The following is a 13,745-nucleotide window of genomic DNA, read 5'->3' as shown; positions in this document are numbered from 1 at the left end:
CTTCAAACTATTTTGATTTGTTAAAAACGCCTAGTGGAAACTGGCCCTTATATCAGACTTAAATTTAGAACTTTTTCTCTGCTCTAAAAGATAAGCAACAGCATAATAATCTTTAAAGAAAAAAACATTTCTTTGCTGCATCTTATAGAGCTTCTACAGAGATCCTGCAGAGTTGTTACTTCCAGGTTTCATGGGAGCACAGAAAGGGTTTACCTCCTGCAGACAGCCAACAGTTCAAATTACACTTTCTGATTACTTGCTGATAAGTCAGACTTACTGTTAGGTACACACTATGTAATCTCCCGTCACATTTTGGATGGAATCAAATTTTCTCTGTGTCTACCTTCGCTCCAGTGCAAGGGTATAGATGCACTTTAATCTTGTTGCTGATCAGTGCAGGTAGTGTACAAGTCACTGTGTAACTGCATGCCATGAAATATTATCAAATATTAAACTTCTGGGTCAATTTCTAGAAACTTTCCTAGAAACTGGCTAGAAATCATGGCAACAGATACCCATAATTCTCTCTGTGACCTCAGCTCACAAAGGAATGTGATACTAGACATGCCTTTAGATTGTAAACTCGCAAGGTCAGGGCTCTCTCCCCCTTTTGTATCCTGGAAATTATTATACATTTTATTCATCATGTTACTTTTAATCACGGTCATTACCAATACTGTATCTGGTATTCTGTATTTTGCATCGTTTTTGTATTTTGTCACCAATTCTGTATTTTGTATATTGGTGTAAACCACTGTCTGTGTTATTATGCACCCCATGTTCGTGTCTTACTTTTTACAGCGCCGCGGAAAAGGTTAGCGCTTTATAAATCAATAATAATAATAATAATGCATTATTTCTGTGATGGAAACACTTTACCCACAGCCAACTGACGGATGCTTTATGTAAATCCACAACAGTTTTTTTTACCTCAGTGCAGAAATTTTAAAGCCCAATTTGTTAATTCCTTTTGTATTTTAAAAATTTATGCCGGATCAATTCCTTATTTCAGTAGATGGAAAACGGAAGCCAGCTGCGATACAATTAGCATTTGTTATTCTAATTACATGTAAAGGACATCATTTTAACCTTTCAAGAAATACGTATATAAAAAGTGTCAGATAATTTTTTTCTTCTTTTCAAGCAAGAATACTGCTGTGGACCTCTGTCACACAATTAAGTGAAGTTAGGAAAATAGGTTTTCGTTAACTACCGTATTTTTGCACTATAAGACACTCCTGACCATAAGGCGCACCTGGGTTTAGAGGACAAAAACTAGGGGGGAAAAAAAAATATACTAAACCTGGTGCATCCACGATGAAGGTGCATCTTGTGGATTATGCCCCCTTTGTACCTCATGCCCCCGTGTACCTCTTGTGTCTCCCTGTGTTCTCTTCTGCCCCCCACGTGTCCTCTATGCGCCTTTATGTCCCCCTGAGCCCTCCTCTGCATGGGCACAGTACAGGGAGCCCCTGACATTGCGCCAGGTTAGAGGTTCGTATTGGCAGCGTTCACAAGTCGGTACTCCCTGAAAAAGTGAGTTCTATACTAAAATAATAACAGTATATACTTTTGTGAATGGTTTTCTAATTTTCCCTGCCTCTCTCTTTGTCCTGGGTCAGCCTCTGACTGGAGTTAGAATACCAACCACATTATGCTTTGAGAACGAAACACTTCTGAGGTACATTACAGTATATACCTCACAATACAGAAATGTACAACTTGGCAATTTACCTCAGAAGTTGTTACTTTTTATTTTCCATGCGTAAAACATTACCTCCGGTGTAATTTGGAGAACAAATCAATGTAATGAATCTTCCTCAAATAGTACTCTTATATAGGTTTGGCAAATGAACGGGGGATATACTCGTAAATCAAACGTTCGCAGGGAAATTACCACTATTGGTAAAACCTCGCAAATCCAAATCCTCTTCATTGAAGTACAGAGCCCGGGGGTCAACCCCAGTGTTACTGCAGCCAGCCCCTTCTTGTGCTTAGTCACAGATGACAGGGAAATTAGATAGGCTAAACTCTCTAAATACATACAGGGTGCATTTCTCCATGTTTCTTCTGTTATGTGCAAGAGTTCAGAACCACGTTAAAGCTTTTAGCTCAGGGTGCGAACATAAACATATAATTAGGGTGTGCCTCTGTAATCTCCTTTGTGTAAACTTTCAATGTATTACCAACTGCTGAACAGGACTTCATTGAAATTATTTTTAACATGATTTTTCACCTCTATTTTACTGCCAATTACAGGATTTAAAGATACGCTTTAAAAAGTAATTAATGGACAAAACAACTAGGTTTGTCAAACTAACAACAGGTCTACACCAGGCAGGGGACATGTGGGTCAGAGAACTTGGGATACCATCCAAAACAGGCATTAGCTGTGTGTTTTGAGGCACTAGATCAACTTAACATATTACCAATGCACAGAACCAATATTCAATTTAGAAAAAAAATATATAATGCATTCAAAATAACGTTTCAACTCTGTTCTATTAAAGTGGACCTGAACTCAAAACCTCCTCTCTGCTCTAAAAGATAAGCAACAGCATAATAACCTTAAAAAAAACATTTATTTGTTCCAGCTGATAGAAAACCTGCGATAAATCTGCAGTGTGTCTACTTCCTGCTTTCGAGGATGCAGACATGGGGTTAACATACTGTGTTAAATTAAGGCAGAGCTGGCACAGCAAAGATATCAAATTACACTGGTGATTAGTCACAGATGAGGGGGAATTAGACAGGCTAAACTCTCTAAATACACACAGGGTGCATTACTCTAGGTTTTCCTTCGGTCCTGTGCAAGAGTTCAGGTCCACTTTAATATATACAAAATACAGGCTGGGTTCTCACTATGCCAAGGTGGTACCATATCAGTATTCCCGGGAGCTGCTGTACTGATGGCAAGGTTCACAATGGGGTCTGTTGCCACTCCAGAGAGGAAAGGTGCCATTTGCCATTCATCAAAATAATTACAATGCTATCTGTTGTCTGGAAGAATGTGTGGTCAACTTTTTCTGAGACAGACCCAAAAGGAATGGGTCAGTGTGAACTGGCCCTCAGAAAATGACTGCCGCCCTCAACTTGTCTGCCTCAAGTCCACTGCCCGGTCCATCAAAACCCCCTCCTGGACAGGAAGTACGTCACTGGGATTCACGGCTCCCCCATCATATTTGAATCATTCAGCGCATGTGCACCCTCGCCAATGTATTTAAAGTTTCTGCTTCTTCCATTGACTTACATGCAGTCGGCTTGGAAATCCGACGGTTGCGCGCTGTAGACTTTGCAATGGGTTGGGAGCTTCCGCGCAGGGCTTCCCATCCCTGTCCTCAAGGCCCACCAGAGGTAGTTAATCAGCTCTGCTGAGACGCTAATTACCTCACCTGTGAATGTTAGTGGTTTTCTACAAAACATGCACTGTTGGTGGTACTGGAGGACAAGGTTGGGCAGCCCTTCAAAATGTCTAAACTCTGGGTTCACCAAGGAATTCCAAGTTCACTTATCTAAATCCGTGATCTGCAAACCTGGCTCTCCAGCTGTTAAGGAACCACAAGTCCCACAATGCATTTGCCTTTATGAATCATGACTGGCTGTCAGACTCCTGCAATGCATTGTGGGACTTGTAGTTCCTTAACAGCTTGAGAGCAAAGTTTGTAGATCACTGATCTAAATCAACCAGTGCTGCCTTAAACCAGTCCAGACTGTAGAATCCAATCCAATCAATCCATTGTCTTTCTTTGGATAGCTACAAATGTCTGTGCAACCAGTTCTCAATAAGTTCACTAACCGTTCATATGGTCAACTCTCCTCAAGTAAGCAATCAGCTAGCTTAAGGTGGTACTCCGCTGTAAATTCCAAAGTAGAATGACACTGACTACCCAATGCAGCAATGGCTGACTACTTCAAGCAGCAGTGCAGCATGGTAACAGCTCTGGAATGTAATACACTGTGGCCTTTCTTTTCACATCTCCTCCCTGTGATAGGCTGGCTCAGTGGCACAGGTGGAAGCAGAGTACCTCTCTGTGATAGGCTGGCTTAGGACCCATTTCCACAGGGATAGTGATGTGAATGCTACTTAGCCGCATCACATCACTTCCGCTGACGCCCGCGTCACTTCTGCATCTCCCGATGCGGAAGTCAATTGAGGAGATGGGACGCGGCTGCGGGCGGACGGGAGAGCAAGTAATGCCTGGTACACACCATGCAATTTCCCATCAGATAGACGGGTTGAATCATTTCTGACAGGCAGATTCAGATTTCTGTTTTTTTTTATTGATTTTACAATCACATCTATTCAAAAGCGATCAGAAAAATTATTGGAAATCAGAAATAATTGAATTGGCCCGTCTATCTGACTGGAAATTGCATGGTGTGTACCAGGCAGAAGAGTTAGGAAGGAGATATTTATTAAAGGGATCCCATAAGGTTTAGGCTGTTGACAGGGGAGGAAGAATAACAATGCCCAAAACAGTAGCGCATACCTGGAGTATCAGAGTACAGACAAAACCCAGCGCCAAACTACAAAGCACCCCGATTACTAACCCATCAGGTGGTATTTTTTGATCCAAAGTCATAAATTGTCCTCCCAGCTGCTCACTGCGCAGAATTCTGATGTGCCAGAGACCACTTCTCCCATTAGCATATTTCTGTCTCTACTGCCATTGCAATCCCAGCAGCGAACCTTGCACAGTAGACTATGAGCATATAGAGTGTAAACATTACAAGTATTGGGTGATTTGCATGGAAAGGGCACCTAGAACTCTATAGTGTGTGTGACTGCACTATTCAAATCAGACCTGATTATATAACCTCAATATGGAACAGAAAATAAGATCCAGATTAGGTCTCAAACACCCCAACTTTAACTTCCCCTTAGCTTGGTGTTAATCTCACCCCTTTCCCAAGGCACAACATTTTTAGACCCTCTATTTCACACTATACAATACCGACAACTAAAGGTCTTTGACCAACTTTCACTGAGGAAATAGGCTACAAAAACACAACTGAAACCCAACCATTCAACTATAGTCAAATATATGAATATTAAGAGCTGCGTTAGGCTCTTTAGTTTCTTTTAGTGTAGTTTAGCTAAGTTAGGATACCTCAGCTAAGAAGTAAAGTGCAGTTATGTTATGATAAAGAATCTCTCCAACATAGAACAAGATCCCTCAAGTAAGCCATCTCAACAATGACAAATTCTAAACTCTGGTGGTGGCCCATGATGGCCCTCTGGTTACACCAGATGTTCCCCAACCTTTTCTCTGAGGACTACCCTCGCTTTGGCTACCTATTAGGTCCTGTAAATGCCATGGCAGAGAGTAAACCACTCATTGATTCTCCCACTACATAGACTTTAATTACACTAGAACGCATTTTGTATATAAAATATACATTTTTGAGATGCTATTGTTTATCTGCAACTGATGACACACTAATTTACTACCTACTGATAAATGATCTATGTACTATAATATACTGTACTACGCTATTCTGTATCTTACTGCACGTTATGATACTATAGATTATAATACTCTACTGTACTGTTCTAATATGATTTGATGTTATGCTACAATATGTTGTTATGCTACTCCAACTACAAAAAAAAATGTTTATAACGGAAAAAAAAAAAAAAAAAAATCAGACCTGATTAAAGTGGACCTGAACTCTTGCACAGGACAGAAGGAAAACAGAGAAATGCATCCTGTATGTATTTAGAGAGTTTAGCCTGTATAATTCCCCCTCATCTGACTAATCACAACTGTAATTTGATCTTTTAGCTGTGTCAGCTCAGGAATCTCCTCTGCCTCAGCAGAGCAGCTAATTTTTAAACATAGGATGTTAACCCTATGTCTGCTTCCATGAAAGCAGTAAGTAGACAATGCAGATTTATTGCAGGATTTGAATCAGGTGTAACAAATGTTTTTCTTTAAAAGACACCTGAAGAGAGGGATGTGGAAGCCGCCATATTTTTTTCCTGTTAATACCAGTTGCCTGGCTGTCCTGCTCATCCTCTGCCTCTAATACTTGTAGCTATAGACCCTGAATAGCATACCAGTTGTTTCTGACATTATGGTCAGATCTCACAAAATGATCTGCATGCTTGTTTATGGTCTGATTCAAACAATACTGCAGCCAAATAGGTCCGTTTTAATCCAAACGCAGAGATCAGTAGAACGTAACTGCAAGAGGTCACACACAAACAGAGCGTTGTACCATCATTTGGGGTAAATCTTATGTATTGAGTGTATCGGTGCATAGCTAATTCAGAACACCCGAATACTCCAAATTACCTCTGCTCATCACCGAACAAGAGGACAGGGCCAGGGGTTCACTGACTTGCGTGTCATGTTGCATCGGAGTCACATGACATACTTCAGTGAAGGCCTCCTGACCCGGTCCGCTTGCTCAGTGCTGAACAGCGGTCATCGGAAGTATTCGGGTGTTCAGAATTTGCTATTCAGAATTCAAACACCAGCATTATGTATTTATAAAGCCTTGACGATTTCCAATGCACTTTACAGAGGCTATCAATACCTACCTCTCCTTTAGAGGAGCTCACAATCTCTTGTACCCAGGTATGAGGAATGTCACCTGGAAAGGACTAGGACTCAATTCCTCAGGCCACTGTGTGGTACCAAGGGCATTCAGAGGCTAGCAACACAATCTGTCACAGACAGCCCACAAATGTGTCCCAGCTGGGTTCACCACCACATAGACCCAACACTCTTCCTCTACATACAACGATGGCCTCTGTGTCTCCATTATTGACATCCACCTCTCCAATCCTTCCACGGCTTTTCCATCCTCCTCCATTTGCTTTGGAGGTTTCTTATCAAAGTAGTGCACTTCCATTACAACCCTCTAGTACAAGCGATTTAATGTGAGTGCCCAACTAATGAGCACGCTCGTACGACACACGTCGGATGGAGTCTCAGGACAGAAGCTGTTGGCACACTGGAAGCTTGCTTGTTCTTAAAGAAAACCTGTATTGAAAGAAAGTTCCCCCGGGGGGGTACTCCCTCTCAGTAGGGGGAAGCCTCTGGACCCTATCGAGGCTTCCCCTGTCCTCCTGTGTCCCACGGCGGTCTCGCTGCAGCCCCCGGAACGCACAGGCGACAAAATCCGACAGCCTGTGCAATAGTTACCTTTTCGGGCTCCAGCGGGGGCGCTGTTGTAGCTCTTCTGACGGAGATAGGCGAAAATAGCTGATCTCCGTCGGGCCGCTCTTCTGCGCAGGCGCAAGTCTCCTGTGCCTGCACAGTAGAGCGGACCCGACAGAAATCAGCTATTTTCGCCTATCTCCGTCAGAAGAGCTGCAACAGCGCCCCCGCTGGAGCCCGAAAAGGTAAATATTGCCGATCTCCATGGGAAGAGCGGATACTGCGCCTGCGCTGGAGCCAAAAGGTAGATATTTACATCGCCGCCACTCCGGTAGGATTTTCTCAGCCGCCGTGGGACTGAGGAGGATGGGGGAAGCCTCAATAGGATCCGAGGCTTCCCCCACCCGAGGTGAGTACCCCTTACGGGAGTTTTTTTCATTACAGATTTTCTTTAAAGAGAATCTGAAGCACATAGAAAAACAAAAACTAGATACTCACCTAAAGGAGAGAGAGGGCTCTGGGACCTATAGAGCCTTCCCGTTCCCCGTACGGTGCTCGCGTTCCAGCGCTGGCTCCCCCGTTAGCAGTCTCTGGCCGATGGGTCGGAGACTACTCACTTCCGCCACTCTCGCGCACTCGCTTATGCATAGTACGGAGTGGCTGTCGGCGTCAGGAGCACTTGAGCTCACCGAAGATTGCCGAAACCTCCTGGATATGCGGAAGTGAGCAGTCATTGGTCGTAAACTGCTGGAGGGGGATCCGGAGCTGGAACACGGGCACCGTAGGAGGATTGGGAAGGTTCTATAGGACCCAGAGCCTTCCCTCTCTTTAGGTGATTGGTTTGTTTGTTTGTTTTTAATTTGCGTCAGATTCTCTTTAAACGCTTGTACTTGGCGATTAACAATAGAAAACCCCTCAAAGCTATTGGAGAAGGATTGAAAAGCTGTGTAAGGATTGGAGAGGTGGATTTGAACGGTGGAGACATTGAGCGCGGTTAGCTGCTTTATAACCTGGTAGCCTCCATATCACACTCACCTCGGGTTCACTTTAGGGGACTTTCACACTGACACGGCAATTTACCCCAGCCTAACACTAGGGCAATGAAAATCTATAGGGCATATCACACTACACACAACGCGGTGCGCCAGAAGTCCCTAATCTAGCGCAAGTGCATACTTACATTACCGTGCGGCTCCTGCGGCAGACTGGTAGTCATGTAAGTTTTAGCAATACACTTCCGCGAGCGTGAAATTAAGGATAATGTCACACTGGTGTGTTGCGGCAGACAATATAATCCTGTAGTAAACACAATTGGGTTAAATTGTAATGGGACGTTCCTACTGGTGCGCTGGAATCTATTGGAAAAACATGAGGCACGTAGTGCCACATCGGACAATTGCAGCGAAGCATACATTACACGCATGTAATGCGACTTTTCCCCTCCGTTACGATCCTGTTTATGTATGGTACACTACATTCCAGTGTGAAACTGGCCTTATTCATTAAAATAAACATGTACCGTTATTTCTAGATGTTTTCACCCCATGCAATCTTGTACTTATATTAACCACTTCACCGCTGAGGGGTTTTACCCCTTGAGCACCAGAGCAATTTTCACCTTTCAGCGCTCCTTCCATTCAGTCCTCTATAACTTTATCATTACTTCTCACAAAGAAATTAACTATATCTTGTTTTTTTCGCCACCAATTAGGCTTTCTTTAGGTGGGACATTATGCCAAAAATTATTTTATTCTAAATGTGTTTTAATGGAAAAAAAAGAAAAAATGTGGGAATTTTTTTTTTATTATTTTTCAGTTTTCGGCCTTTATAGTTTTTAAATAATGCGTGCTACTGTAATTAACCTCCTTGGAGTTCTATTAAGATCGCCAGGGCCGGCTGCGGGAGTGTTTTTTTTTTTAATAAAAATGAGCGGCCTTCCTTGTTTCGCTTTCCTCGTCGCCATGGCAGCGAGCGGAGTGACGTCATGGACGTCAGCCGACTCCGATCCAGCCCTTAGCGCTGGCCGGAACCGTTTGTTCCGCTCGGGCGGCTGGGGGACCCTCTTTCGCCGCTGCACGCGGCAGATCGCCGCGCTGCAGCGGGGATCAGGTAGCACACGCGGCTGGCAAAGTGCCGGCTGCGTGTGCACCTTTTTATTTGAACAAAATCGGCCCAGCAGGGCCTGAGCGGCACCCTCCAGCGGTAATGGACGAGCTGAGCTCGTCCATACCGCTAAGGAGGTTAAAACCCATGAGATTTGCCCATTTGTCCCGGTTATAAAACCGTTTAAATTATGTCCCTATAACAATGTTTGGTGCCAATATTTTATTTGAAAAGCCAAGCTTACCTCGGGTAATGTCTTTTCCAGTAGTCCGAGTGACAGCACCCCTCCTATGAGACTTGTCTCCCTCCCAAACTTTGGACAGGAAGCTAGAAGATACAAATTTGCATAACAGGCAGGCAGGAGTAGTATATAAAGATGTTACTCACAAAAGGTATTCAGTTATAAAAAAAGACACGGACACCAAATGCTGCTGAAACGATTAATTTAATTATGCCCTTTATTAGGGTGGGCCGGAGGGGTGCTGTCACTCGGACTACTGGAAAAGACATTACCCGAGGTAAGCTTGGCTTTCCCAGAACGTCCTCCTGACAGCACCCCTCCTATGAGACGATAAACAAGAACATTATAAGTTAGGGAGGGACTACTGCCTGCAACACCTTTCTTCCGAATGCTAGATCAGTATTGGCTAATAAGTTTAGTCTATAATGTTTGACAAACGTATTTTGGCTGGACCAGGTGGCCGCTCTGCAAATCTGCTCTATCGAGGCGCCTGCCCTCTCTGCCCAAGATGTTGATACACTTCTTGTGGAGTGAGCTTTAATTGAGGTCGGTAAAGGCCTCCCTTGAGTCTGATAAGCCGCGGTGATAGTTTGTCTGATCCATCTTGCAATTGATGTCTTAGAGGCTTGCCTCCCCTTGAATTTCCCCGCAAACAGCACCAACAAGGCATCTGATCTTCTCCAAGATGCAGTCCTTTCAAGATAATGAAGGATACACCTTCTAACATCCAAACAATGAAGCTTCCTCTCCTTTTCATTAGTTGGTTTATCACAGAATGATGGCAGAAAGATCTCCTGAGATCGATGAAACTTTGAAGTCACTTTAGGAAGGAATGCAAAGTCTGGACGTAGAGTAATCCTATCCTCCGAGATGGTACAATAAGGTGGCTTAATGGATAAGGCCTGAAGTTCGCTGACTCTCCTGGCTGTGGTGATTGCCAGAAGAAAGGCCGTTTTCAACGTCAGAAATTTATCTGGAATCTGATCCAGAGGCTCAAAGGGATGTTCACAAAGACTCTGTAACACCACATTCAAGTCCCAAGGGGGCACCTTAGATATCACCACAGGCCTGAGACGTTTAATTCCCTGAAAAAAACGAAGAAAAAACTCCTCCTGAGCTAATCTTCTCTCTAAATATACACTCAAAGCTGCTGTCTGAACTTTAAGAGTGCTGGAACTTAACCCCATCTGAAATCCATCCTGAAGAAATTCCAGAGCTGAGGCGGAAAGTCTAGAATCCTTCTCTTTCCTTGTACACCATTCACAGTAAATTTTCCATGTCTTCTGATAAATCTGCCTCGTCACCTTCTTGCGGGATTGTATTAACGTTTCAGAAAGTTTATCCGAAAACCCCTTTGATTTCAGGATTCCCCACTCAATCTCCATGCTGAAAGGTGAAGACGCTTGAAGTCCGGGTGAAGAACTGGGCCCTGCGACAACAAATCTGTTCTGACTGGTAACATTATTGGTTGACACATCGCTAAATTCTGTAACAGAGCAAACCACGGTCTTTTCGGCCAGAAAGGTACTATGAGAATTACTTGTGCTCTGTCCTGCATAATCTTGTTCAGAACCCTTGATATCAGAGGTATTGGGGGAAATGCATACATCAGGTTCAACCGCCACTCTATCGAGAAAGCGTCTATTTCCCACGGATTGTCCTTTGGATACAGGGAGCAAAACTTTAGACACTTTGAATTTTGTCTCCTTGCGAATAAGTCTACTGCAGGGGTGCCCCATGCCTGGCTGATCTGAACAAATACTTCTGGATTCAGAGACCACTCGTCTTGTAATATCGCTGACCTGCTGAGATAGTCTGCCACAACATTGCAAGTCCCCTTCAAATGAACTGCTCTGACGGATGTTAAGTTGCTCTCTGCCCAATGCAGAATCCTTGCTGTCTGAGACCACAACCGACGACTTCTTGTTCCTCCCTGATGATTCAGGTAAGCCACTACACTGCTGTTGTCGGACCTGATCAGGACATGACACTGATTGATTTGATCCTTGAAGAATTGAAGGCTTCTCCATACTGCTTCCAGTTCTCTGCTGTTGGAGGATCTTATTGCCATAGCCCTGGACCACTGCCCTTGTGCTGGTAGAGAGTCCATGTGAGCGCCCCACCCCCACGTACTGGCATCCGTCGTTATGATTCTTTGTACTGGAAAAAACCACATGCGGCCTTCCGATAGGTGAGACAGTTCCTGCCACCAGTTTAACGACACTTTCACACCGTATGGGATCAGAATCTTCCTTTCTAGTGCTGAAATGTTCCTGTTCCAGCTCCTTAGTATCCACAACTGCAGGTTCCTGGCATGGAATTGACCCCATTGTACTGCAGGGAAGACTGAGCTTAACAGACCGAGAAGTGCCATGGCTTTTCTTATACTGATGGACCTTGATTTCTGAAAAGAAAGAACAGAATTAAGTACTGCCGAAACTTTTCTTTCTGGGAGAAATACTCTTTGCTGGCGGGAGGAAAAAATAAACCCCAGATATTCCATAGATTGGCTGGGTATTAGCGCCGATTTTGACCAGTTAATTAACCAGCCTAAAGACTCTAGACTATCAATGCATATCTTAACCTGATCACTTACAGACTGTAAAGAATTACCCCAAATCAATAAATCATCTAGGTAAGCAATGATGTTAATGGACCTACACCTCAAGACTGCCAAAACTTCTGCCATCACCTTTGTGAACAGCCAAGGTGATGAAGCTAGCCCAAAAGGTAACACATTAAATTGGAAATGTCTTACCTCTTCTTGTAGGTGAATTGCAAATCTTAGGAATTGCTGGGACTCTAGATGAACTGGTACATGCAGGTAGGCATCTTTGAGGTCCAGAGAAGCTAGAAAACAGTCTTTTTGCAACAGGGTTATTACAGACTTCACATTGTCCATTCGAAACTTCCTGTATTTTACGGCCCTGTTCAACCCCTTTAAATTTAGAATAAATCTGAAGGTTCCCTGAGGCTTTTTTATCAGAAAAACTGGTGAGTAGAACCCTTGGCCTCTCTGGCAGGATGGTACCTCTCGGATCACTCTTTTTTCCCAGAAGGGAAGCAACCTCCTCCTGTAATGCCTTCCTTTGGTCTGGTGATTTTGGCTGTGGAGTTACCACATACTGCAGGGGTGGGGGATACTCGAATTCTATCTTGTAACCTTCCAACACTATTTTCAAGAGCCACTGACTTGTGAACCGCTGGCACCATGTTTCGTAGTAGTGGGAAAGCCTTCCCCCTACTGGAATACTGGCGTCATTGCTTATTGGGTTGGTTGGACCGGGGAAAAAGAGCCTTCCCTTTTTGGTTTCTATTTGGAATCCACTTCTTTTTAGGTGGGATCTTTGCCTCAGGTTCCTTGTTGCCGCTGCGAGCTGGGCCCCTGTACTGAAAAGCTCTCTTTTTGGTCGGAAAATTTTTCTTATAATCTGAGGTTCTCTCTAGCGTCTGGTCTAGCTTTGAACCAAATAACAGTTCACCTTCACAGGGCAAACCACACAACTTGGAGCGAGACGAATTGTCCCCCTGCCATGTTTTTACCCATATACCTCTCCTTGCCGAGTTGACAAGGGCAGTTGTTCTGGCCGTTAATTTAACCGTATCATCCGCTGCATCAGTTAAGTAATTAGTAGCGTTAAACAAATCTGGAAAGTCCTCTAAAATTTCTTCTCTGGGCACCCCCGAAGCTATCTTAGACTGAGTCTGCGTGAGCCAAGCTTTAAGGGATCGTCCCACTGCCGTGGATGCCACTGCTGGTTTAAATGTTAAAGATGCTGACTCCCAAGCTCTACGCAACAGATTGTCCATCTTTTTATCAATGGGGTCTTTTAAATTCCCAAAGTTCTCAAACTGCAAATCGGATTTTCTCGACACCCTTGAAAACGACGGGTCCAGTTTGGGAACCGGACCCCAGAATTTTTGATCTTCCGGACTGAAAGGATAACGACGAGAAAGAGACTTGGGCCAAAATGCCCTCCTTTCAGGGTCATCCCACTCCTTCCCAATCATTGACTTTAGAGAGGAATAGACTGGGATGAAACAATTCTGGGGTTCCGCCAAACTCACGTACATCTGATCCAAGGGGGTCAAAGATTTCCGCTCCACTGTTATCCCCATAGTATTTTGCATTGCCGATAACAAGTCTTTCATTAAGTTGGGTGCGAAAGCAAACTTTTGAGTAACCTCTGGGTTTTCCTCCTCCTCCCCAGAAATCTCCTCCAAAGATGAAATCTCTCCTTCCTCTCCAGATAAATCTGAATCCCCTGATTCATTATCCTTTCTTTTACGTT

At 43.9% G+C, this 13,745-nt stretch overlaps 2 protein-coding genes across 3 annotated transcripts in view; both read right to left on the bottom strand.

Moving 5' to 3' along the window:
* Positions 1-13,745, bottom strand: part of LOC137562814 (cAMP-dependent protein kinase catalytic subunit alpha) — a 120,271-nt gene that overhangs the window by 92,950 nt on the left and 13,576 nt on the right. The window lies entirely within an intron of this gene.
* LOC137562812 (uncharacterized) lies at positions 9,576-12,409 on the bottom strand. Its single transcript, XM_068274526.1, has 2 exons — positions 12,212-12,409; positions 9,576-11,857 (listed from the first exon to the last, which is right to left on the bottom strand). Exon 2 carries the CDS (start codon positions 11,781-11,783, stop codon positions 9,804-9,806), a length of 1,980 nt encoding a protein of 659 aa, XP_068130627.1. The 5' UTR covers positions 11,784-11,857; positions 12,212-12,409; the 3' UTR covers positions 9,576-9,803.

The sequence above is a fragment of the Hyperolius riggenbachi genome, chromosome 3, assembly GCF_040937935.1.
Source record: "Hyperolius riggenbachi isolate aHypRig1 chromosome 3, aHypRig1.pri, whole genome shotgun sequence".
In the NCBI taxonomy this organism is placed as follows: Eukaryota; Metazoa; Chordata; class Amphibia; order Anura; family Hyperoliidae; genus Hyperolius; species Hyperolius riggenbachi.
This window is presented reverse-complemented; position numbering and strand designations above follow the sequence as displayed.

Coding starts and splice junctions, on each gene's coding strand:
- LOC137562812 (XM_068274526.1), bottom strand. CDS start 11,783: ATGGGGTCAATTCCATGCCAGGAACCTGCAGTTGTGGATACTAAGGAG.